The sequence below is a fragment of the Euphorbia lathyris genome, chromosome 10 (assembly GCF_963576675.1).
Source record: "Euphorbia lathyris chromosome 10, ddEupLath1.1, whole genome shotgun sequence".
Lineage (NCBI taxonomy): Eukaryota > Viridiplantae > Streptophyta > Magnoliopsida > Malpighiales > Euphorbiaceae > Euphorbia > Euphorbia lathyris.
In genome coordinates, this window is record NC_088919.1 from 4,966,320 (window position 1) to 4,993,039 (window position 26,720).

The following is a 26,720-nucleotide window of genomic DNA, read 5'->3' on the forward strand; positions in this document are numbered from 1 at the left end:
CCTAATATACGCCTAGTGGCTGGCGAATGAAAAGTTCCACAGACGGATCAATTACCTCAAAGATAGGACAATTGATCCCCATCACGGGCGGATCCCCTTTCCACAAAGATAAGAAGCACAGACCCTCAGGAGCTTTCAAATGAGCTCAACTCTCTCCTCAAAGATAGGAAAAATATTGGTCACCATCAAAAGCGGGTTAAAATTATCTCAAACATGAGAAAATTACACCCTAAACTTTCTCCTTAAAGATAGGAGAACAATAATCTCAACGGCGGATCGATTTACTTCAAAGATAGGAAACGATTGATCGTCGTCAGAGACAGAGTTAAAACATTTCTCAGACGTGAGAACTTTACACTCTCAAATACTCTTCCCAAAGAAGAGTCTCAAGACCTGGCGGCGGATCGATTCACCTCAAAGATAGGAAGCAAAATCGATCCCCTAAGGCAGCTTAACTTCCTCACCAGGAATAAAAGCTTCTAACCTTCACAAAGGTTCACACATTGGGGTACGGCTAGCCACCTACCCTAAACAATCGGAGAAATCCTAAACCAGATTCTAAAAAGTTACTTGCTAAAAGATATAATGCATTAGTAAAAATAGTTCTGGAAAGAAAAAGGTTCATCCAATAATGAAGCCTCGTCTTCATATCCAAATAATGAAGCCTCGTCTTCATATCCAAATAATGAAGCCTCGTCTTCATCTCCAAATAATGAAGCCTCGTCTTCATCCAAACAATGAAGCCTCGTCTTCATCGAAGTAATGAATCCTCACCTTCATCATAGAAATAACGAAGTCTCGCCTTCACAAATGCAAAGTAAAACACTTTGGAAAATGAGTAAAGGCTAAAAAAGCAAATGCCTAGAGTGTCAAAACCCCCCACAAAATGCACAAAAGTCCCTAAATGGCTGATCATTCTTACTGATCCCTAAGGGCGAGTCATTCTCCTCAATATGGCAGAACTGAAGAAAAGAAGTCCCTAAGGAGAATCATAATCCTATGCGGTAGGAACAAATGGTCCCATAAAGGGCAGGTTATTCCTTTCTAAAGGAAATATAACTCTCAAGAAGCCCCTAGAGGCTAACAATGGATACGGTTGGCCACCTATCCACGAAGAAGCAAAATCCCCTAAAAGCGTATCATATCCATATGTGATCCCCCATCTAGGGCGGGTCCACTTTCCTCCAAGATAGAAAAATGAAACACCATTTAAACAGCCCTAAAGAGCTTTTTATACCTTTAGGGGGAGCTTCTGATAACAACCCAAATTATTCTTGAATAAGGAATAAGGGAAAATTAATAGAGATAATGACAAACCATTATTCCTTCTAAAAGAGATATTTATGCATGATTAATGTGGAATTAATGATAATTAATGCAGGATTAATGTAGGGGTGAATATGCAAATAATGAGGAAAAGGAAGGAGTTTCTAGCATTATGCCACACCACGTGGACCATGGCGAGATACGCCATAACGAGATACGCCCGATGAGAGCGAGTAGTGGAGACCCGCCATAGCTCTCAAGGAGAGCGTACATACGCCTTGACGGATTAAAGAATACGAAAAGGCGCCTTTATTACCATCCATGAATGGGAATAAATACAATTAAATGGCAATTAATAGCCATTAAAGGGGAATAAAGACTTGACTGTTCGAATACCTCAACTCTGAGGGTTTCGATGCTAAATGCTGGGATTAATGAAGAATTGATAGCAATTAAAGATGAGTAATGACATGACTCTTCACCTGCTTCCCCATTAATGCTGAAGGTTACAGAAACCTATATAAATACCCCAACTTCCTAGGATCAAAGGTACACTTACTGATTCTCTACTTTTGTGCTTACAGTTTATTCTCAGAAATATTACTGACTTTGGCATCTGAGTGTCCCCGGCCGATCCCAACGGCGCCTCACAGGGAAGTGCTCCGATCAAGGATTTTTCCACAAGTTAACAATGTACGACCTTTTGGTGACTTCACACCAAAGTGTATAGCCGGTAATTGTAACTAGTCAACACGTCACGTCAGCAATTTGACGGTTAGCAATTTTGACTTTTATGGATGTCAAATTGCTGACATGACGTGTTGACTGGTTACAATTACCGGTTGTACACTTTAGTGTGGAGTCACCAAAATGTTGTACAATTTTGTGTGCAAATTTGAAGGTTGTGCTCCAAATTATAAAATAGGATAAATGTTGTACATCACATGTGTAATTTACCCTCCAAACATCGATTATATCTGAGATATTTATTATGTTACTAGTATATTTATAGACAAAAAAAAAACTTGTTAAAATATCAACAACTAAATCTGTCATATATAAATTAGTCACAATTTTTTTTATCAAACTGATTAGCCATTCAAATTTTCCATTTTTTTTAATTAATCTGATTAATCGGTTCGAAATTATTCGATGCTTTTTAGATGACTTCTCTTTCAATTAAATTTTTTTTTTTTGTATACATTAAAAGGCACTCAAACTAACCTTAATAGGTGGAAATTAACAAGGGTCAACTTAAAACCTAATGTGCACTTTATAATTTTGTTAGATGTATATGTAGAAGTAGCACAATCATTGTGCTTTGCTAATGGAAAAAGAAACAATTAAAAATTGTTTTATGTTTTTGTTTCATAGTTTGTGTGTGATTCATGAATGTTACCAAAAAGTTCAATCCCATAATTGCAATTTATCTTATGAATTATATGAAAAATATTCTAAAGCATGACATAGTGGATTGCTTAGGTGAATTATCCAAAGTATAAAATATAATATGAATTTATATCATTTAAATATAAATATAAATTATTTGTTTAGATAAATAGGCCTTCTAATCATTAAAAAGAAATACAAAAATTGTTAAGCCCATTGTGTTTAGGATTTTTTAGGTAAAATCTAAAAAAAAAATCTTTCCGTATTGTTAAATTGGTATTTGATTTTTTTTCTCCAAACGATGATTGAGGTTTTCGTTTGCGACAAGAGAGGATTGGGGTTGCTCACGGATAATATGACTTAGGTATGATATATATCCAATGTTTTAAAAACCAAACCGAATGTTGAACCGGTGAGACAACTGGTTCAAGAATCAATAGGTTCAACCGGATAATATATATATATATATATATATATATATATAGGAGAGATCATGTGTGACACATTTCTTATGGTGTGACAAGATTTATTGTGTGATAAAGACCAATTTTGTAATTAACCAAAAGGAGGTGGTAAATTTGTAAATAAAAGGAAAGAGAAAATTGTTTTATTTTTTTTCTTTAAAATGCATTTTCCAAACTTTTCCAACCTCGTTTTTCAAAAAAATTTATACCGTTGGACTCGTCTTAATTAAACGGTCATTTTAAGATCCATGAAGCTCAAGTTCCGGTGAACGGAATCCGGGTGAGCGTTTTCCGGCGAGCAAAAAATTGTCCAGAAAATTTTCAAAAAATTCCAGAAATTGTAAAACATTATTCTAAGAAACTTTAATTCTTGGGTCGAAGCGAGATTTCTTACGGTTTAGTTCCAATAAAACGTTTTTCTTAATTTTATCTATTTTACATGTTTCAACAATTTGTTGGGTAAAAACTGTAAGGAATCTCGCTTTGAGCCAATAATTAAAGTTTCTTAAAATAATGTTTTACATGTTTTAGAATTTTTTGATAATTTTCTGGACACATTTTTTGTCCTACTTACGTTGTTCCAAATCAGTGTACCATTTGTTCCAACATAATACTTATATTGTTCCAACAGAAAATTGTTTTATTTCTTTTCTTTAAAATACATTTTTCTGACATTTCTAACCTCGTTTTTCGAAAAAATTTATACTATTAGACTCGTCTAAATTAGACAGTCATTTTAAGATCCCTGAAGTTCAAGTAAAAAAAATTCCGGTGTACGGAATCCGGGTGGGCGTTTTCTGGCGAGACAAAAAGTGTCCAGAAAATTCTCAAAAAATTCCAAAAAATGTAAAACATTATTCTAAGAAACTTTAATTCTTGGGTCAAAGCGGGATTTCTTACGGTTTAATCCCAATAAAACTTGTTCCTTAATTTTATCCATTTTACACGATTCAACAATTTATTGGGTCAAAACTGTAAGGAATTTCGCTTTGAGCCAACAATTAAAGTTTCTTAAAATGATGTTTTATATGTTTTCAAATTTTTTGATAATTTTCTGGGCATGTTTTTTTTTCCTACTTACATTGTTCCAAATCAGTGTACCATTTGTTCCAAATCCGTGTATCATTTGTTCTAACATAATACTTGTATTGTTCCAACAGAAATTTTTTTATTTCTTTTCTTTAAAATACATTTTCCCGATATTTCTAACATTGTTTTTTGAAAAATTTGATACTATCAGACTCGTCTAAATTAGACGGTCATTTTAAGATCCCTGAAGCTCAAGTAAAAAAAATTCCGGTGAACGGAATCCGGGTGGGCATTTTCTGGTGAGAAATAAAGTGCCCAGAAAATTCTCAAAAAATTTCAGAAAATGTAAAACATTATTCTAAGAAACTTTAATTCTTGGGTCGAAGTGAGATTTCTTACGGTATAGTCCCAACAAATTGTTGAAGCATGTAAAATGGATAAAATTAAGGAAAAAGTTTTATTAGGACTAAATCGTAAGAAATCTCACTTCGACCGAAGAATTAAAGTTTCTTAGAATAATATTTTACATTTTCTAGAATTTTTTGAGAATTTTCTGGACACCTTTTTGCTCGCCGGAAAACGCCCACCCGGATTCCGTTCACCGGAACTTGAGCTTCATGGATCTTAAAATGACCGTTTAATTAAGACGAGTCCAACGGTAAATTTTTTTTTGAAAAACGAGGTTGGAAAAGTTGGAAAAATGCATTTTAAAGAAAAAAAATAAAACAATTTTCTCTATCCTCTCTTTTATTTTATTTACCAATTTGTCACCTTCCCTTTTTAATTATTATCAAAACTACGTAGTTTTGTTATGTCACACAATATGCTTCTTGTCACAACTTAAACCCTTGTCACGCTGGATCTCACGCCTATATATATATATATATATATATATATATATATATATATATAATAAAATCAGGTTTTATTGAACATAAAATTAAAAATTTCATACATATAATAAACAATTTTTTAAGTTAACATATTAATTAAAAATTAAAAATTCATACAGATAATATAAAAATTCACACATTAGTAGTCAATCCTTAATTTAACACATTAATTAAAAATTCACACATCTAAAATCAAACCCATAGTTTAACACAATACTTAATATTAAAATTAAATTAATTAACATCAATTATTAAAGAGGTTGTTCTCCGTCTAATTTTTTAGTTTTTCCTTAATTCAATATTTTTTTCAAAAAATGGTAAAAAACCAGGGTCAATCCGGTTCACTGGTTCAACACCGGTTCGCAGTTCAACCCCAGTTTGATGCGGTTTGATATAGTTGAACCTGTATAGTTAAAATCGGACCAGACACTTGACTGGTTCGCGGTTCGACCGGCCGGTCCGGTCCGGTTTTCAAAACATTGTATATATCTCAAGTTCAAGAATTATATGACTTGGGTATGATTTATATCTCCTTAATACTAACACATGGAATACATTATTATTAAAGATAGTTCTAGTGGTATGATTAACCTATAAGCCAATGGTCCAACTCTCTTGATAGTCTCATATAGCCTAAATGGAATCAAGCTCGCTTAGTGGGTGCTTCCAATCATTCGCTGGTCAGTCCTTCTCGGGGCTCTTTGGACTCCTCCAATGTCAGGCTCCTTTACATCGGTTTTCGCTTCTTCAAATAGGATGGGTTTTGGCTTTGCTGTCCGTAATTTCCATTGTTTTCTTATTGCAACAAAGAACAGTCTCTACATGGTTTCCTTAATCTGCTCTTAGGGGAGGTTTTAAGTCGTCAAGAAGCGTTAAGTTGGTTAAAGAGCTCTAACCTTTCCAACATCACAATGGATAACAATTTTTTATTTGTGCTCTTAGAAGTAGTATTAAACTCTCCCTTTCAGTCTTGAGACCACTATGAGAATTATATTCAAATGTAAGCTGAATCTATATAAAATTTATGAAAGAAATTAAAAAAAGAAGAAATGATGGAAACTAAGGGCGTATACAAGGGGGGTTCGGGTGCCTCCGGCCTCCGGAACTACTATGACCAAGGGTAGTTTCGGCCCCCCGTTTCCACAAAATTTAAGGATTAGGATGCTAAATTGACGATTTGATTAAACATTGATTGAGTATTTGATAAATTGGACATTATCCTAGAACTTTGATTGAGTATTTGATAAATTGACCTAATCAGTGACAGTTTCGGGCTCCATGTCTCGAGAAGTGTTAGCACTTCCTAAATCTAAATTTCTAAAAAAAAAAGTTTGTCTGTTAAGCTCCCCTAATCCAAATTTCTAATTTATTTATTTTTCTGCCTGTTAGGCCATCTCAAATCCAATTTTTTTAACTTTTTTTTCCTGTTAGACCATTCCTAAATCCAATTTTTTTTTATTGAACACAATTTTTTTATCTGTTAAGAAAAACAATTTAGCTTAATTTTGAGAAGTTTTACACGGTGATATTTAAAAATTGATTATTGACCATTTAGATTATAACACGTATATATACGGAAAAAAAATTGAATAAGTTCATTTAGAAAAAAAAAAAAAAATTTACACATAGGTACAAAATCAACCCCCAACCTATCAATTATGTATTTGCCACTGATGGAACCAATGAGAAAATTTTCTAACTTACAAGAAAAGAAAAGGACTTGTGTGGGTAGGCTGAATCTTCACTTTCAGAATTGCAATTGCCAATTCATAAAAAGTGAGTCGTTTCAAAGACTTTTAAACGTGAGGAATCACTTTTCTGTAGAGAGAAAGTTATAATTTTACATTCTAATTTTAGTAAGTTTGTATCAAGATAAGATAATGAGAAATTTTAGTAATACATCCTACTATATATATATATATAATGTCGATACACGATTAAGATGTTTATTCCTTTAAAACTATGCAACTTTATTTTTTTAATCCCCTCACACCAAAACGACAAAGTTTTAACGTATCTATTATAAGAGAGAGTTTGACCAGCCCATCTTAAACATCTATGAGTTCCTGTGCTAAATATAAAAATTGGATCTTAAATATTTTATACAAATTTACATAAATTTAATACTTTTATATAACAATTATATTTCAAAATAATTTCATATATTTATAATAAGATCTCAATAGAATTTAGAAGCAAAATCATCTACCAAGTATTCAAATTAATGTAAACTTTCTATTTAAAAAGTGGTATCTTTTGTACTTTCTCCAAAAAATTATTCTCAATCGCTATTATCATTAATCCGTCTTCCAATTTTTGTTGGATAAGAAATCGCTTATTTACTGAAATTTCAATTTAATTTTTTTAACAAGTATAATTAATAAATTGAGACAACCATGTAAGTTCAGAGACTAATGGTTCATTTAATCCAGTATTTAATAGATAAGAGATGCGTGAGAGAAATAGAAGATGGTGATACGTCAATTGAGATTGGGTATGGTGTTTGATTTTAAAAGGGAACGGAATCAACCTCAAATACCTATTTATCAATGTTTAAATTATAATGATTATGTTTAAAAATCGACTAAACAATCAGATTTATTTTTGTGCTTTTTTTTATTATTTAATTCTCATTTGATTGTCAAACAAAAGGTTTTTATTCAGAATAATGCTCATTGTTTATTCAGAATAATGCTCCAAACTAGCATTATTTTTTTCAAATGCTTCACTCAAAAATATTTTTCAGATAGTGTCGAGTTAGAGCATCTCCAACAACCTCTTAAATTGGCTCTTCAGTTAAAATTTGAGGAGGGAGAATGAAAAATCAGCTCCAACAGTCTCTTAGTGACTACTCAAATCACTAAGAGCCTCTCCATCATCTCTATTAATAGAGAGCATCTCTCCACCTCTTAGTGCCTCTTAACTTCATTTTTTATTAATAAATTTATTATTGATGAGTCTCTCTCCTCAGACTATTGGTAAATATAACAATAAATAATAATCTTAATAATAAAATAATAAATAAGGAGTGAATATAAGGATTATTGTTGGAGATGATATATCTTAGTCACTCTTAAATCACTAAGAGTCAATTATTTATATTATTTTTAGAGAGTGTACTAAGAATCTTTTGGAGATGCTCTTAACTAGACTGAAATGAGACAAAATTTGTGTGACTTTAATGTAAAGAAGTTGTCCGAATTTTGTCCGAATTTTTGACGAAGTTTGTCCAACTTTTTTACAAAGTGTATAACTCAACTTTTAAGCTTGAGTTACATTTTCTAAGAGAAAAGTTGAATAAACTTCATCATACTCCAAGTTGTAAAGAAGTTGAACGAACTTTATTCGACTTCTTTATAATTAATATTAATTCACCACTATTTCGAGAATAATTTCAGATATGGTAATTAATGATATTATGGGCTTAACCAAACCAAGTCCAGACTCATTAATTACCAAGACGTTAGGGCATCCCATCAAGAAAGACATTTCCGAAAGATAAAGATGGAAAGGGAGCTTCAGATATCAATACACACGCTCAATTCTACTTATTGCAGAATTATAGGGTCCGAACCTATGATATGTTGACACGTGTACAAAGGCACAAACCAATAGGTAAATAAATATCTATAAATAGCGTGGAGGTAATCACCACATATACATAACTTCTAATACTACATTACTACTAAACTGCTTTCAAGTTGGTATTCACATCACTGACTCAGTGGGTGTTTGTTTTAGCTTTTCGGATGAGCGTTTAGCGTTTCACTCCAAACCGCAGGAAATATAACGTTTGGTTAGGTTTATATAACTGCAACGTTTAGCATTTTCTCTGGAAACTACAGCGTTTTGAAGCTTTTCACAAAAAGCTCATTTTTAGAGCTTTTTATGAACAGCTGTTTGTAGTTATTTGTTATTGACAAAATTATCATTCTTATTTCTACAAAATATTTTTAAAACATGTCCATATTGGACATTTTAAATACTAACAACAACATTTTAATATAATTTTACTAAACACTAATAATTAATTAGCTAATAACAAACAGCTAACAACAACCGCAAGCAGCTTACTGCAACTGCAAACAGCTAACAGCAACAGTAACAGCTAATATCTATTAGCTAACAGCTGAACCAAATAGGCTCTTAATCATCAGAGAGGATTTGCGGACTCCGGCCCCTATTTAACTGTGTTCTTTCTTCTCAGTGACATGAAGTAAACAAACTGAGTGTAATTGGATATTCGATATCAATTTCTAACTAGAATATTTAAAAGGAATAATGCTTTATCGGAGAATTATTCCAAAAATTCCAAAAATGTGCATTTTATTAATTTGTGGATATGTTTATACATTATTGGGATAGGATAATAACAAAAAAATAGAACTAAAAGAAATAAATAGGAAAGGATGGGGCAGTGGGACACCGCACGTGAGCTGACATCACACGTGAGAATATATTTTGGGGGACTTTGAATATACAGACAAAACGACTGCGTCGTTCGATGCCGCTCTTTGGAGAAATTGAAAAAAAAGATCACAACTTTTTTGCATCTTCTGCTTCATTTCATCTTCGACTATTCTATTCTCTCTCACCCACCCACTTTCTATAGATCTCTCTCATTCATTTCAGGCAATTTGAATTTATTCCTACTTGGCGTGTGCTCGTCACTCTCCAATCTCAGATCGTAACCATGGGTACCAATTCACTACTACTCTTCTCTCTTTCAGCTGCACTTTCTTCCATGATCTTTGAATGATTAAATCTGATTCTGATTTTGATTCTGATTCTGATTTTGATCTTTGAGCTTACGTTTAAATGTATGCTTTGTTTTGATTGGTTTCAGCGAATGAAAACCCTTTCAAGAGCATATTGAAGACGCTTGAGAAATCTGATGGTGGTGAATTCGGGAAGTACTATAGCTTGCCTGCTCTTAATGATCCCCGAATCGGTTAGTAGATTGTTATTATTAATTAATTAATTGTTATCAATATCTGTTTGATTCTTGGAAAGTTTTTTTAAAAAGGGGGAATCGGCAGGGAAAGCGATGGGAAGTCAGAATATTATCAATTACGTTATTATTAGCCTTTACTTGGATATTTTGCTGATATTTATTAATCATTTATGCTGATGATTCAAACTTTTTTTTTCTTAATAAAATATTTTTTGCTTATAATTGTTGATTGGATGTGAAGAGAGTTTGATTGGGAGGTTGGTGTATTTATTTGCGCTTTTCAGATAAGCTGCCATATTCAATTAAGATCCTATTAGAGTCTGCAATTCGCAACTGCGATGAGTTTCAAGTTAAGAGTAGGGATGTTGAAAAGATTATTGATTGGGAGAATACTTCTCCTAAACAAGTTGAAATCCCATTCAAGCCTGCCAGAGTACTTCTCCAGGTCATAATTTTCATTACTTATTCACTCTGTGAACTATTTTAGATTTGATCTGTTATGAATTCTAGCTGGTTCTTATAAATATCTATTGTCATTGCACATATTGAAATTTTTGGCTGAAAACAGGATTTTACTGGTGTTCCCGCTGTTGTTGATCTTGCCTGCATGCGAGATGCGATGAACAGTCTTGGAGGTGATTCTAATAAAATTAACCCACTGGTGAGCTATCAATATATTGTGGTTTGTGGTACTTTCTTGTGCAATGTATCTTGTGTTCTCTAAAATCATGTTTGAGTATTTGCAAATTGCAATCATATTATGGTCATGGATAGACATCTTGATGCTGTTTTTTTTTTTTTTTTATATATATATATATATATCTTTATTTATTTTGCTTAATCATTCTCTGAATTTTTTTTTTTTTTTTTTTTTTTTGCTCCAGGTTCCAGTTGATCTTGTTATTGATCACTCGGTTCAAGTTGATGTAGCAAGATCAGAAAATGCAGTGCAGGCCAATATGGAACTTGAGTTTCAAAGAAACAATGAAAGATTTGGTTTCCTCAAATGGGGCTCAAATGCATTTGATAACATGCTTGTTGTTCCTCCAGGATCTGGAATAGTCCACCAGGTGAGGCAAAATTTGCATTATATATGTGGCGCATTATTTATTTTTGCCCTTCGAATTGATTAGTGCGATAATATTTTGGTCCTAATCTTCTAACTTGCTGTATTTTTATGTGAAATATTTAAATTTTGTTATTGATATAATTGCAGGTCAATTTAGAATACCTTGGAAGAGTTGTATTCAACACAAACGGCTTGCTTTATCCTGATAGTGTAGTTGGAACAGATTCGCATACAACAATGATTGATGGATTAGGTGTTGCCGGTTGGGGAGTTGGTGGGATAGAAGCAGAAGCTACAATGCTGGGACAGGTAATAAATCTTTGATAACCTATATGACCTTTACTCTTTTGGAGTTGGATGCGGTTTCCGCATAATTCGTTCTTAATTGATGAATTTTTACTACCTCTGTAAATTAGTTAAAGAAAAACTCGATTGGTGCAAGGATTGTTTGAAAATCATTGCTATACTGTGCTTATTCTTCCTTTGCAGTTATTGATTCTGTAGCTTTGCTTTCCTGCAGCCCATGAGCATGGTCTTGCCTGGTGTGGTTGGGTTTAAGTTGTCAGGAAAACTAAGGAATGGTGTCACAGCTACTGATTTGGTTTTGACTGTAACACAAATGCTGAGGAAGCACGGGGTTGTTGGCAAGTTTGTGGAGTTCTATGGTAAACCAATTAATTTTGTCCCCTAGCTTTCTTAAAGGTTGTTAAAGGTTTCACATTATGCCCTTTTTTTTATCTCGAATTAAATGTTGCTTTCTGCTTCATTATGCAGGTGAAGGTATGGGTGAACTATCATTAGCAGACCGTGCTACTATTGCCAATATGTCTCCTGAATATGGTGCAACCATGGGTTTCTTTCCTGTGGACCATGTTACTCTGCAATATCTCAGATTGACAGGAAGAAGTGATGAAACTGTAAGTGACTACATAAAATTATGTTTCATTTAGTTTGACCAATCAACTTGCTGATTGAGAGAACGAACGTTGCAGGTATCCATGATAGAGTCCTATTTAAGGGCGAACAAGATGTTTGTGGACTACAACGAGGTAAATAGTACGCCCCGTGTGCAATTGTTCATTGGACTTGCGTTTCTTGTTTATGTTAGAATGTAACTTCTTACTGTACATTTGTTGTCTGATCACAGCCCCAGATTCAGAGAGTCTACTCCTCTAATCTAGATTTGAATCTTGAGGAAGTGGAGCCTTGTGTATCGGGGCCCAAGAGGTAAAAGTTCGTTAGTTCTATATTTATCTTCTCTACAAGAAAAAGGACTTGCACCAAGTAATTACATTCCAACATTTATTTGTGTGGCTAAAAAGTGGTTGTATATTGCAGGCCTCATGATCGAGTACCTTTGAAGGGGATGAAAGTAGATTGGCATGCATGTTTAGACAACCGGGTTGGATTTAAGGTGAGAATTTTAGTCAACTCAGACAAGGCTAGACAGAACTGTTATTGTTTGCAATTCTACCTATATGTCCCTTGAATGTGTGTGTAAGTTCACCCAATAGTTCATTGGAAGATCATTAGAAGTTATATTATATAGACATCAGTGGACCATACAGCAACTCAACTTTTATTTCTGAATTTCATACGATTGCAACTTTGAGAGGGAAACAAGGACAGAAAAGTCATCTGACTGCGGTATTCTCTATATTGAGTTTCAAGCTCATTTTTGGAATATAATAACACAATAGTAGAACCAATTAAGTTTGGCTTGAGTTGAAAGGGCCTCTAGCCGTTTAACTAGTCTTCAGTTTGATTTTTATTGTATGAGCCACCCTTAATTGGGAGAGGGCCACCTGGCGGGGGCTCAAACCAGTTAAATGAATCCACCTATGAAAAAAAACCGAAGTGAGGTGCATGCTTGTGAAAAATGATCTAATTTCAGTGAAGAGAGTGGAGTGAAGTGACAGGGGGCTCAAACTGGTTAATTGTTCCTCCTACCAAAGAAAATGCATAAGTAGATGTGTGCTTTCTTATGAAAAATGATTTAATTTGAATGAAGAGACTGGAGTGAGCTACCAGAAATATAATTGTGATGTATAGTTTTCTTGCATCAGCAAGGTGATGTTTGTGTTATGGACTATTTTTGGTTGGTTTGCACTTTGGTGAGGCAGGACCTGGAAGGAAACCCCGGCCTATTTTGCTGCAGATGTTTATCTTTTTTTTTTTTTTTTTTTTTATTAATCTTAGGAAATTTGAATACTAGAGTTTCTTTTCCATGGGTTGGATGAACCAGAAGATATTTTTTTGTCACTTCTACTCGAGTTCAAAACACACTGTAACTTAAACCCAAATGCATTATATTCTCTCTAAGATAGAAACATCATTGATTTGTTTCTGCCAATGAAAATTTATTTTAGCTTCTGGTACTTACTTATAATAGCCCTGGTGATGCCATTTAACTTAGGAGAACATAATCGTTAATGATATTCTGTGTATGGTTCTGTAGGGATTTGCTATTCCAAAGGAATCTCAGACCAAGGTTGCAGAGTTCAACTTTCACGGGACTCCAGCACAGCTTCGGCATGGTGATGTTGTTATTGCTGCTATTACTAGTTGCACTAATACCTCAAACCCTAGTGTAATGCTTGGTGCTGCGTTGGTTGCTAAGAAAGCTTGTGAACTAGGATTGGCGGTTAGTTGTCTCTTCTTTTGAGTATTGTTTCTATGCCAGTGCGCATTGGCTGTCTTGAGTAGTGGAACACAAAACGACAATGTACAAGATCGAAAGAGAAATTGAGAGGTGCAACTCTGTTGCAGTTTGAGTCTGTAAACTGTAAAAGAGTGTGTCATGGAACCGATTTAGCTAAAAGCTCGAGCTGATAGTTAAAGGCCCACTGCATATTAATAGCTGACACACCCCCACACGCAAAAGCACACTTGGGCTTGAAGCGTGACAACACAGGCCCATATTACCATGTCCTGCAAATAACTCAACAAATGGGGCTGCCAGGAATCGAACCCTGGACCACTTGGTCACACTGGCTCTGATACCATGTCATGGAACCGATTTAGCTAAAAGCTCGAGCTGATAGTTAAAGGCCCACTGCATATGAATAGCTGACAGAGTGCATTAATGTTGCCTTTGAGAGCTATTCCCAGGGATTATCTGACTTGTGCTATTATTTTAATCTGCCACACATTATTGGTGTAGCAGTTGGTTTCTCCAAGCTATTGTGCTGTATATTAGAATCAGATTTCTAGATACAAGGAACTCTTGGATAACTGTTGAACTTTTTTTTTTTTCTAAATTTTTAGATTACAGTATGCATTTCCTTCTCTATCTTTTGTAAAAGATAATTCTGGATACAGGACTAGTATAAGGATTGTGCTTGACTTGATTCAAGGACGGGATTCTTGTCCCTAAGAAAACACACCATTGAAATTAAGAATTTCAAAATCTTATATTTCCATTATTTGGCATCTTAAGCAGTGGGTTGCATATAATTTAATGATTTCATCTGAACTCTACAATCTTTTATCAGGTGAAACCATGGGTTAAAACAAGTCTTGCTCCTGGTTCTGGGGTTGTGACGAAATACTTGGCAAAGAGGTATGTTCACCGACTCATATTGCTAAACATTGTGCAACATTAGTACATTTCTGACTTTTGCATTACTTCAGTGGCTTGCAGAAGTATTTGAATGAGTTAGGATTCAATATTGTTGGTTATGGATGCACCACTTGCATTGGCAATTCAGGTGACATTCATGAAGCCGTTGCATCAGCTATCACTGAAAATGGTAAATTATTTGTCTAATCCTTCTTAACTTTCTACTTCATTTCTCAGTGTATCGGATCTGGCTTTTTTTTTCTTTTTCTTTTTCTAAATTCCATAAAGAGGATGGTCTCAATAGGCTTATAACTCGTATGGAACTGTTTGAATATCTGCACAACACAAAATAGTGACCTGGCATTAGTTTAGACCTGAATAAAAGTCAATGGAGAAAGAAGGATTTTAATAGCCGACTTTGTTGAATCTGGATATACATAGGCTAATCTTGTTGATTGTTTGTATCCAGATTTAGTGGCAGCTGCTGTGTTATCTGGGAACAGGAACTTTGAGGGTCGTGTACATCCTCTAACAAGAGCTAATTATCTTGCCTCTCCTCCACTTGTGGTTGCCTTTGCACTTGCTGGAACGGTACATTTTTAATATTTACATTCACTTCTGTATTACAAATAGGCACAATCGTAACACTCCGCGTGCCAGACTGTGTAGCAAGCTATAAAGTTGTTTAGGTTGGTGGTTTAATTTGGAAATCAAGTAATCTGAAAGTCGGATACTGCTGCAGGTAGATATTGACTTCGAAACAGAACCAATTGGGGTAGGAAAAGATGGAAAGGAAATATTTTTCCGCGATATTTGGCCATCCAATGACGAAGTTGCAGAAGTGAGTTGCTTTTACATGCTGTTGTTTGATTTCGAACTACTTGGTTTGGCGAAACAAAGTTAGATTTCCTGAGGTCTTGTTTGATATGGATTGCAGGTTGTACAATCAAGTGTGCTACCTGATATGTTCAAGGCTACATATCAGGCTATCACTCAAGGAAATCCCATGTGGAACAACTTATCCGTACCCACTGGCACACTCTACTCCTGGAATCCAAGTTCAACTTACATTCACGATCCACCCTATTTCAAGGGCATGACCATGTCGCCTCCTGGACCACATAGCGTGAAGGATGCTTACTGCTTGCTAAATTTCGGAGATAGTATCACAACTGATCACATTTCACCAGCTGGTAGCATCCATAAAGACAGCCCTGCTGCCAAATACCTCATGGATCGTGGTGTTGATAGGCGAGACTTCAATTCTTATGGAAGTCGCCGTGGTAATGATGAGATTATGGCGAGGGGAACGTTTGCCAACATTCGTATCGTCAATAAACTCTTGGGAGGAGAGGTTGGACCTAAGACAATTCATATCCCCAGCGGAGAGAAACTCTCCGTCTTTGATGTAGCCATGGTAATTCTTTCTTTTGAGCTGTATTCCCCGTAATTGGTGTTAGGCCCTTAAACAATTGAAAGTAGAAACAGAATATTGAAACAAATTCCAATATATAGTTTCCGAAACCTGAATGCCATTCGGAGTAAATGCAATCTATCTCTAAGTGTTAAATATCTGCTTAAATCACTAATACAAGCATTATTAACAACAGCTCCTGTTTCTTTTTGCCTTTTTTTTTTATTACCAGAGGTACAAGAATGAAGGGCATGCCACAATTATCTTGGCCGGTGCGGAGTATGGGAGTGGAAGTTCTCGTGATTGGGCTGCCAAGGGTCCAATGCTATTGGTACATTCCTAACCGGGATCTTTCAATAATCTATCTTCTAGGTTTTTATACTAATCCTTGTAATTTCGTAATGTATCAGGGTGTGAAAGCAGTCATAGCAAAGAGCTTTGAGCGAATTCATCGCAGTAACTTGGTCGGAATGGGCATTGTTCCAATGTGTTTCAAGTCCGGAGAGGATGCTGATACACTTGGATTGACCGGCCATGAACGATTCACCATCCATCTACCCAGCAGTGTGAGTGAAATTAGACCTGGTCAAGATGTTGATGTACAGACAGACAATGGAAAGACCTTCACCTGTACTTTACGATTCGATACAGAGGTAATGCTTGAACAAAAACCATCGTGAATGCTTCAGTTTCTGGAATTATTTTACTCATGCTCACCATTTTGTACTCTACCGCAGGTGGAGCTGGCTTATTTTGACCACGGAGGCATCTTGCAGTATGTCATTAGGAATTTGATTCACGCAAAACATTAAGAACAGAAGTAAAGCGGGTTTTCTGTTGCTAAACCAGCCGGGAATAAAAGATTGATCGACTCGGGTTAGTTATTACCTTCGTTGATGCTGAGCCCTGTCATTTGATGAATAAATCAGGAACTATAGTTGGGAATATACGATCGCAGTTCAATCAGGTTGCGGTCATTGTTGTTAGACATTGAGTTATAAATTTTTATTGGAGGATAAAAGCTTTCTAATGCTCCAATTCTTCTTTTTAGATATGTAACTCAACTGATGATTTTAGTGCCTGATTTTTTTTTTTTTTTTTTAAGATCATTTTAATGTTAGTTATCATTTCCATTTAATCTTCTTTGACAAGTGGTGTGAGCAAGGAAAGAGACTGAGGATCCGTTTGTTTCAACTACTCCTGTTTGCTGTTAGCTGTTTGCTGTTATGGATAGGCAGTAGATATTCATTCATTTTTGTCTAAAAACTAGCTGTTTCGATTTTTTACCAAATGTTTCTTTGTCTCCTGTTTAGACTTAAAAGGAAAAAGGCAGTTCCGAAAAATGTAAACAAACAGGCAGTGAAGCAAAGAATAAATGGCTAGGACCTAGAAGGTTTATGAGAGGAAGAAAGTGAAGCACTTGTAGGGAACCAGACCTTTATTGTTACATTGCTCATGGTTAACAAACTCATTTTTCTAAGATTTGATAGCATTTTAGTAGTTCTTGTATTCGTCTATTCACGTTTATTATTTTGGTTTGATCTGCCTGATGACAAGAAATGCCGGCGACTTAGCCTAAGTCGGAAGCAAGTTCAACAGAATGGATGCTAGAATTACAGGTGTAGTAAATAGCTTATTGGAGTAGAGAAACAAGTTACAAATTTGTCTCAGTTCATGAATACAATGCAACTATTTTTGGGTGAGTTTAGAGCATAGTTTTTGAATTGGGTTAAGCAACATGAGAAACAGCCCATAGAGAAAGAAGATTGTCTCGGTAGTTCGTGTTATAAGGTAGGGTGTTCGTGTTATAAGGGTAGAACGAATGACGTTGATGGATTGCGGGTCACTCGCATTAGAACACAACCCCCACTCCAAGGTCACAACTTGAAATGGGTACTATCACACCTTAATTGACTTCGGAAACTTACTGTTTTGAATTTTGGATAAATTTGTAGAAAATTGGGAAAGAAAACAGAAAAATCCTTGATGTTCGATCTCTTCCTTTTATAGGGTTCTAAGGGAAGGCGATGAGACGGCCTATTTAATAGAGTTTTCAATCATTACACTGTTTTGAAGAAATTCAGAAGTTGAAAAAACAATGGCATAAATACCTTAATTAAAGGCATTGATTGATGAGAACACGTTGAAGCGATACACCATATCATGCCTTTCAGATTGACCAATGCAACTAGGAATGAAATTTTCAAGTCCTACCACCCTTCCAAAGGAAGTTGGAATGGAATTTTCAAGCCCTACCAAAGGAAATCATTTCATTCCCTACCACCCTACTAAAGGAAGTCAGAATGAAATTTTCAAGCCCTACCAAAGGAAATCAGCACTCATGTTTATTTAATGACATCTTAATCTTCAATGACATACGTTTTAGCTATTTCAAGGAAAATCAATTTATGGCGAATATGAAAGTCTCAATTTTGGAAGTTGAAGATCATTGTCATATGACATCATGGCCTATTCCAAATATGGTCAAAGATGTAAGAGATTCCGTGAGTTACTATAGAAAATTCATTGTCAACTATGGTAAATAAAAAAAGATTAGGAAGAAAAAGATTAGGGAAGAAAAGAGATAGAACATAACTTAGTAATGTTATCAGAATCGGACCAGATATCAAATCGGATTTATAATTGGTCATAGGTCACTTGGTCGGACTGGATAGTTCGGATTGGTCGGATCGAATGATATTATAAATAAATTTAGATATATATAATTATTTTTATAAAATATATATATGCAAAATAAATTATAAACATTTTTTTTTGTCTAACTTGAGGTTTAAATATGTAACGGATAAATAGAGTTTAGAATAATTTGAAATATATCAACGTATTCTATGCCACGAGATCTTTTTAACGGTATATTATAAACTCAAACCGGACAAATGAGAAATTGATGCTCAAAGTGAACAACTTGAAATGGTTTGGAAGAAGATAAAAGAAAATTAAGCATTCTCATCCCACATAGAAAAGAAATGAGAATTTTAACTAGTTTTATAAACAAATGGACTTTACGAGTCTTTAACCAATTACTAGGGGAAATGCTCTCTCATGTGTAGGAAGGGGAGCAATCGAATCTTAGCAACTTTTGCTAAGATTGTATTTAATTAGAAAAAAAATCATTTAAAACCGATTTATTTTAATTTTCTAAGAATTTTTTTTAAATAAATTAGCAGTGAACCAGGGTTACACCATGTTCTTGGTTCGACCACCAGGCACCGGTCCAATCCCGGTTCATGCCGGTTTGTTGAGCATTCAACAAACCGGCACAGCTCGAACCGGACTGCTTAACAAACCGGCACAGCTCAGACTGGACTGCTTGTCAGTTTCCGATTGAACCGGTCAGAACGGTCGTTCGGTCCAAGCCTGATGCATTGGAACTTAGAAAGGAAGGAATGTTTCTTTTTTTTTTTTTTGCATGAAAAGAAATGATAATACCGTCCTCCTTTATATAGAGAAATGACAGAGATACTGTTAAAGTTACAACTGGATATCAAGCTCGCTATCGTCCAAAACTGCTTAGAACAGTTTTAGCCTTTTAGGAAATTAAATGATATAAAGAAACAAATAACAGCTAATTTAACAGAATAATTAATTACCATAACTTGATAACCAAATATTTTGAAAAAATTTAACTATTAATTTAAAATAATAAATAAACAAAGAGATAAATAAAAAAAAAATGAAAGTCAAAATTGAGTGCCTCCATTGTTGAAAAAGGAGGCATCTACATTTAATTATTCAACTACTTGATTGAATAATGGGTTCATTATATGACTATAAATAGTCATATAATATACTTCTCAAATGTATCAAAGATTGTGAGAAAAAGGAAAAGAAGAGTGGAAGAAAGATGTAGCTTGAGAGGAGGCAAATTGTGCCTTGTGAATTTTAAGAGTTTATTTTAGAGGGTATTCTAATTATTTTGGGGAGAGATATGAATAGTAAAGATAATTATTTTGTGTATTTTTTAGAAACACCCGAGTGCTACTATTTTTGTTTTATCTCATTGTAACTCTAGAAAGTTTCTAGAGAACACCCTCTTGTAAACCTCATAAATTCAATAAAATTGTTTTATCGCTTCCGCTAAATTGTCGCAATCAAGAAAAACTCCCAACAGTGGTATCAGAGCAATGGTTCAATGTAGCGTCACGGACCAAATCAATTGGGCGTGAGAAAATGGAGAAAATGAGCAAGCAGTTGAGGGAAGGACTGCTGGCAAGGGGAAGCCTTAATGTTTCATGTAAGAAGTTTGGACACGTGCAATGGAATTGCATGAACAAGAGAAAAGAAAGTGTCAATGCGGCAAATCACGTTAACGAAGAAGAATTTGCTTAATTTGGAGAGAAGTGCTCCAATAGTTGAAGGTTGATGAGAAGTGCATCAACAAATCGATTCGGTGAGAAGTACTCCGAGAAGTTGTCTGCGGAGAGAAGTGCTCCGGTATGAAGAAAAAAAAATGAAAGTTTTAAATTAATAGTTAAGGGAAAGATCGTTGAAAAAAATTAACTATTAATTTAAAATAATAAATAAACAAAGAGATAAATAAAAAATGAAAAATGAAAGTCAAAATTGGGTTCCTCCATTGTTGAAAAATGAGGCATCCACGTTTAATTATTCAACTACTTGGTTGAATAATGAGTTCATTATATGGCTATAAATAGCCATGTAATATACTTCTCAAATGTATCAAAGATTGTGAGAAAAAGGAAAAGAAGAGTGGAAGAAAGATGTAGCTTGAGAGGAGGCAAATTGTGCCTTGTGAATTTTGAGAGTTTATTTTAGAGGGTAGTCTAATTATTTTGGGAAGAGATAAAAATAGTAAAGATAATTATTTTGGGTATTTTTGGGAAACATCCGAGTACTACTATTTTTGTTTTATCTCATTGTAACTCTAGAAAGTTTCTAGAGAACATCATCTTGTAAACCTCATAAATTCAATAAAATTGTTTTATCGCTTCCGCTAAATTGTCGCAATCAAGAAAAATTCCCAACAATATCAGTATGTGACAAAAAAAAAAAATTCCCAATTGCGCTCAAGAAACATTTGAGAAGTTGAAGATCGCTCTTATCACAACCCACAGAACTAGTGTTAGCCTTGCCCAATTTTCGCCAAAAACTTTTGGCGAAATCGGATCGGAAGTAAATCTAGATTGACAACTGAGTCATAAATCAATATGTTCAATTGGTTCAATCGAATATATATATATATATATATATATAATAATGGTATATATATTTTATATTTTATATTTTATAATTTAATTTAAATTATGGAATTTACTACTTGTATATTTAAAATTTAAATACTAAATACACTTTAATATATAATAAAAAATAAAAAATAAATACTAAGTATAATAAAAAACTAGCATCAACTAGACCTAGGGTGGCAATGGACGGAGAGTTTCTGAAACTCGTAGGGATCCGACTTAACGGGGGGGAGACAGAAATGGGAGACATTTTGTCTCCAAAATTTTGATATGGGTGGAGTGGGGATTACTATCCCCGCCCTAGTCCGGAGTAAGATAATTAATGAAAGTTTTTAATATCAAAGTATGTTTGTAATAACAACAATAGCATTAATAGAAATGATTTATTAAGAACATTAGATGACATTAACTTCATTTTGAAAGTTTTATCAAATACATTTCATATATTCTTTGACTAGTGTAATACATAAAGAGGATCTAATTTGACTTGAGTATGTTATATGCACTATAAATTATCTTTAGCTTAGTCTAACAAAATAAAGGATAAAAAATTCAACCAAAGAAATAATTAATAAATTAACCACACATGAATTTATGTATATATATGTATGCCTCAATATCTTAAATCCTATAATAAGGATTTTAACTAATTATTTGCTTCGGTACATATCTTGACTTTCATCAAACTGTAATCCAGTAGAAAAATATCCTTTTTGTTATTATGTTTTTGATCTTAACATGTCCGCTTAATAATATATTAATGAACTGTTAAATTAGTAAATATAAATACAAGCTAATTATATAATTAGAAACCAAACCATGCAATTTGTACTTATCTAAAAGGTTTTGTTAAAAAGTCTACTCTCTTTTTTTGGAGATGGAAATTCCTCGACACCCGCAAATACCTGCACGAGGCGAGATGGAGTGAAAAAAATCACTCCAACCTTTAATAGGAATTTCCCCCAATCCATTCCTACAACTATTGGAGGTGGAGTGGGGAATGCATCCCGGCTCTGTCCCGTCCCGTTGCCACCCCTAACCGGACTGGTTTCCTGGCCAGTTCGTGGTTTGAATCAGTCAAACTGGTCGGTCCAGTTTTCAAAACACTGGTTTTGTTTTGGCAATGTTAGCAAACAGGAAATTGGCAAATCAATGTATGACAAGGAAATAATGGGGTTGATGTTAGCCCATCCACCACAACAGATCTACTTGTTGTCTAAGTAATGATATTAATATTATTGATATAATGTGATGGGGAGGGGTTTCGATTCGGAGTTCTTATATTAAGCACCGGATCTTCCATGTCACTTGGAGGACCTCCAATTTACATTTGGACAACCCGTTCATGTCAATTGGACCTTATGAAATCTAGTATGGAAAATTTCTCTCTCTCTTAAAGGACTAAAAAGTTGAACTCAAAACTTCCTACCTGCAGTTCATACAAGATCAAGTATCTGATAGATGCTACTGAATTTAAATGGTTTTTCTGCTATTTTATTTCTCTGAGAAAGAAGTGAACAACCATGTTTGAATAAAAAGATGACGTAATTCAAGTACATTAGTCGGCACATGAATTTATTAAGGAAACAAATAAAAAATATCATCATCTCAATTACAAGATCAGGCAGCAGGCATGGGTGGTCTCTATATCAGCAACTTAAATTCTCATCCTATTTCTGCTGTAACGTAAACAGGACTATTTCATACTCAAGTTGAATGAAAAAGTCTCCAAACACTGTAATGTCAAAAATTTATAGTACCAATTTGTTCGGCTGTATACAGATTAGATATGGACTTGGAGGTCATCAGCGTAACAACTTTTTGTCGACAGGAGCAGATTACAATTCGGATAATTTGCGATACAGACAACTGCACAAGAACAAACAGAAGCAACGATATCAAGGCGAAATACAATTTTGTACATCAAAATGCTCTTAATAAGGAGCTACTTTGGCTAGGAGGCAAGAATATTGAAATTTGAAACACTGCACCGGATTTCTCAATTTATACAGTAAATCTTTATCTACATAAATCACAGTTCTTAGCTTCCACTGGAATAGCTTATACTATCTATATAAAGAAGACAAATCTTTTTTGAACTTGGAAAAATTATCATGCGTATTCCTAATCTGTATCTGTAGACCAATCGAATATTGACGTTTCCTATATACATCTCTAGAAAGTCTCATCACTACTACAAATTTGATCAGTTATGCTTAGGCTAAAGAAAGGTATTAGTCGCCAATTCGTATAAATTTGTACAACTATTCATACCAAATGGCTATATAATTAGAAAATAATCTCAGAATAAAAGACATTCCACTCATTTTGGGTACGGATATTCACCTTTAGGAGTATAATTCAGATGTTGTACTCATTCACACGTATCCACTTGGTAGCTGACCATTTATTCCCTTTAATCACAGCGCATCCACCTGACCAGATAAAAATATGAACCCATTAGCCAATTAAAGTTGGTCAAAAAATAGATAATTACCACTTAAATCATTCTCTTTTAACAATGCTTAGATACATCAGCAGGTAGATGAAAATTAAACCACAACGCAAATAAAACTACCAACCATGTAAACTTGAAGGATCCATCGAGGCATCAGGTTTCATGCTCCAAAAAAGCAAGGCATCACCCATTTTTGGTTTAATAGAAAGTCCTTTTTTCCCACATTCAGACAATTCATTCCACCAAGGTACAGAACTAATATTCCCTTTGGCAGAAGGAAACACTGTCTCGCCCCCTTCTTCAACATCTGAGCTGCAAATGCATGGTGAAAAGAAAATACATCAGAAAGAACAAATGAGGACTTCCATAAACTATAGTGGAACTGAAATATCCTTACTTACAGGTACATAAGAACTGTAGCTATCCTTTGACCCCCATTCTTTGTGTTAAACTCGTCCATAAAGTAGTCAAAATGAGGCTCATATTTTTGCCCAACCTCATAATGGAGAACTTGAAGTCCTTCCCCGTGTTCTGTATGTTGCATTGGTTTAATTAAATATAATGCATTGAAAAGTCACATGAAACTAAACATCAATGTTCACCGTAAATTTGAAGGGGAAAACACACAATACAAGAAAATGGAATGCACACCGTATATTTAAACTTAAGTAATCTTTCGATGGACATGTTATAGTCAACTCAACTGTAGAATATCTACTTATCAACTAAGCTTAAACCTGACTTTGCATTGTAAGGTAATGGTGATGGAAATTGCCAAAATGATCCAACAGCCTTAATAATCCAAGATTCGCCCTAAATGAAAAGGTGTGATTAGATATTATTGTATGTAATGCTAGTTGAGACCATTGGTAGCACTGTTGGTGGTTGGAAGATAGCATTATGTTGAATTAACAAAGCAAACAACAGTAGTGTCTTCGAATTCCAAGTAAAAAAAAAAAATCAAGCATTTGCTTCCACAAACGACAAAAGGTATTATGCTTTTCTTTTTCCTCAGTCAGCAAGCAGTTAAATTTAAAAGTTAGCAGCATTTATGTAGCTTCCCTTAGTTCTGATAGAAGGGTACATGCAACTTTCTTTTTAACCTATCAGTTCACATGTGCGTCATCAATGCAGTTCAACAACTCATAAAATCTCTTTTCATCTATAATACAACTATGTTCTTGTAGTATATAGACAAAACAATGAAATGATACCAATAATAATAATAAAACAAAAGTAGTTATTCATGGTAATAGAAGTATACCACAAAACCAAGGAGAAAACAAAGAAAATAGAAAACTTGAGGAAATTAATGAGGGACTATAGGACATAATGAAATTTTGGAAATTTGCTTCAGCAACTTTTCCCCCAGAAAAAACAAATGAGAAGCAATAGGAGATCCAACTCATACCTACAGGTATGAAGGTGAAATCAGCAATCCTTTTCTCAATTTCTCTGATTTTCTTGTCACGGCCTCTTGGAAGGAATGTTCCAGAGCTAGTTCGCACTCTACAAATCAATACTAGAATATAAGTGAAGAAAAAGTAAGAAAATGATAAGAAGATTGATGTGAGAACCCATCTGTGCAATTAGAGAAAAGAAGAGAATAAATATCTTACCTACTATCTTTGCTCTTTCCAGTATCAGTGTCAACAACTGTAGATTTATGCATATGAGGCTTAGCAAGCTCGATCAGGTAGTTACATTCATCTTCCGTCTGCCCAAAGCATTAACCAAATTTACTACGTGCAACAAACGGCAAAGTTTGGTTGAGCATTATTTTGAAATTTACTAGAAGAAAGTGCTAACAACAGCATTTCAACCTAAGAACAAACTCTAGAATTAAATAAAAAGAAACAGCAAATTTGAGCTAAACAAATGCGTAGAGTTTCAGATTTCTTAACAATTAAAAGCACTCAACATAGTATCCAAGCAAATCTCATTAAACCGCTCTCAAATTCCGTGGTTTGGCATTCCAAATTCATAGGAGAAATTAACAAAATTCACTATGGAATACAAAACTTTAAGCAAAACCCGATTTTTTTTTTTTTTTTTTACTTTTTACTGCAAAATAAAAATTGACATAAAATACAAAGAATAAACAGAGCTCACCAAAAAATTATGATAAACAAAAGCTCGAGGCTCCCACGAGATCACCTCCGCCCACCGCTCTCCTCTCGCATCATCTTCCCCGATACTGCAACAACCGCAGGCAATTTAACACATACAGAAAAAAATCACCAGAATCAACGAGATCGCCTTTCCAATTCAGGCAAAACAATTGAGAAAAAAACAGCAGAAACTTGCTTACCTCCTCATTTTATTATGAATGATGTTGCTGAGATCGTTAGCCTTGCGAGAAGAATCTCCAGAAGTGCTAGGGATAGAGAGAATTCCAAGGGCGAGAAGAATGAGAATGACGAAAGTGAACATTATGAGCATGGTGAGAATCAAAGTGGAAGAAGATGATTTCCGAGTCGGAAACCGGGAATATCTCCCTTTCGCCATTGATGGAATTACTTGTGCTTAGCTTCAACGGAATTGAAAATCTGATTAACCAGATCGATGGATGGATGGATGGATGGATGGCGATCTTTCAAGAATTGGAAGCTAGCAAGATCTGGGAGACGACTCTGTCTAAGCACACACGCTTTTCACTTCCGTTTATTTTCCTTCTGATTTCTGAATATGAAATTAAATTAATTTGTTCTGATTTCAGTTTTTAGATTGATAATGATATGATAATTAATATTTAATGATATTAATCTCATGGCTACCTTTTTCTTTTAACTTTATTATTATTTATTACTAAAGTCAGATAATAGGAAACTCTTGCGAAACAGGTATTAAATTGATATTGACCACTAACTATATATTATTATTATTATTTTTAGAAAACATATAACTGTTTTATTTATAAGAAAATAGTTAATTTGGATATAAGTAATTAAAAAATTAGTTAATTTGGATATAAGTAATTAAAAAATTATATCGAAA

General features: G+C 34.3%; 2 protein-coding genes across 2 annotated transcripts; one reads left to right on the plus strand and one right to left on the minus strand.

Moving 5' to 3' along the window:
* Positions 1 to 9,552: 9,552 nt before the first annotated feature.
* LOC136208281 (aconitate hydratase 1) lies at positions 9,553 to 17,520 on the plus strand. The gene is made up of 20 exons (XM_065999091.1): positions 9,553 to 9,738; positions 9,888 to 9,992; positions 10,280 to 10,440; positions 10,564 to 10,656; positions 10,880 to 11,065; positions 11,212 to 11,373; positions 11,585 to 11,729; positions 11,839 to 11,981; positions 12,057 to 12,113; positions 12,212 to 12,291; positions 12,403 to 12,478; positions 13,523 to 13,708; positions 14,559 to 14,626; positions 14,698 to 14,816; positions 15,096 to 15,217; positions 15,369 to 15,467; positions 15,564 to 16,043; positions 16,273 to 16,371; positions 16,451 to 16,693; positions 16,778 to 17,520. Exons 1-20 carry the CDS (start codon positions 9,735 to 9,737, stop codon positions 16,850 to 16,852), a joined length of 2,703 nt encoding a protein of 900 aa, XP_065855163.1. The 5' UTR covers positions 9,553 to 9,734; the 3' UTR covers positions 16,853 to 17,520.
* Positions 17,521 to 22,775: 5,255 nt separating this feature from the next.
* Positions 22,776 to 26,431, minus strand: LOC136209265 (probable prolyl 4-hydroxylase 10). Its single transcript, XM_066000691.1, has 8 exons — positions 26,035 to 26,431; positions 25,836 to 25,920; positions 25,343 to 25,440; positions 25,135 to 25,232; positions 24,125 to 24,254; positions 23,848 to 24,035; positions 23,612 to 23,700; positions 22,776 to 23,134 (listed from the first exon to the last, which is right to left on the minus strand). Exons 1-7 carry the CDS (start codon positions 26,229 to 26,231, stop codon positions 23,627 to 23,629), a joined length of 870 nt encoding a protein of 289 aa, XP_065856763.1. The 5' UTR covers positions 26,232 to 26,431; the 3' UTR covers positions 22,776 to 23,134; positions 23,612 to 23,626.
* Positions 26,432 to 26,720: the final 289 nt, after the last annotated feature.

Coding starts and splice junctions, on each gene's coding strand:
- LOC136209265 (XM_066000691.1), bottom strand. CDS start 26,231: ATGGCGAAAGGGAGATATTCCCGGTTTCCGACTCGGAAATCATCTTCT. Junction 25,921..26,034: donor ATTCATAATAAAATGAGGAG/GTAAGCAAGTTT, acceptor CGGTTGTTGCAG/TATCGGGGAAGATGATGCGA. Junction 25,233..25,342: donor GGAAAGAGCAAAGATAGTAG/GTAAGATATTTA, acceptor ATTGATTTGTAG/AGTGCGAACTAGCTCTGGAA.
- LOC136208281 (XM_065999091.1), top strand. Junction 11,374..11,584: donor AAGCTACAATGCTGGGACAG/GTAATAAATCTT, acceptor GCTTTCCTGCAG/CCCATGAGCATGGTCTTGCC. Junction 13,709..14,558: donor CTTGTGAACTAGGATTGGCG/GTTAGTTGTCTC, acceptor ATCTTTTATCAG/GTGAAACCATGGGTTAAAAC.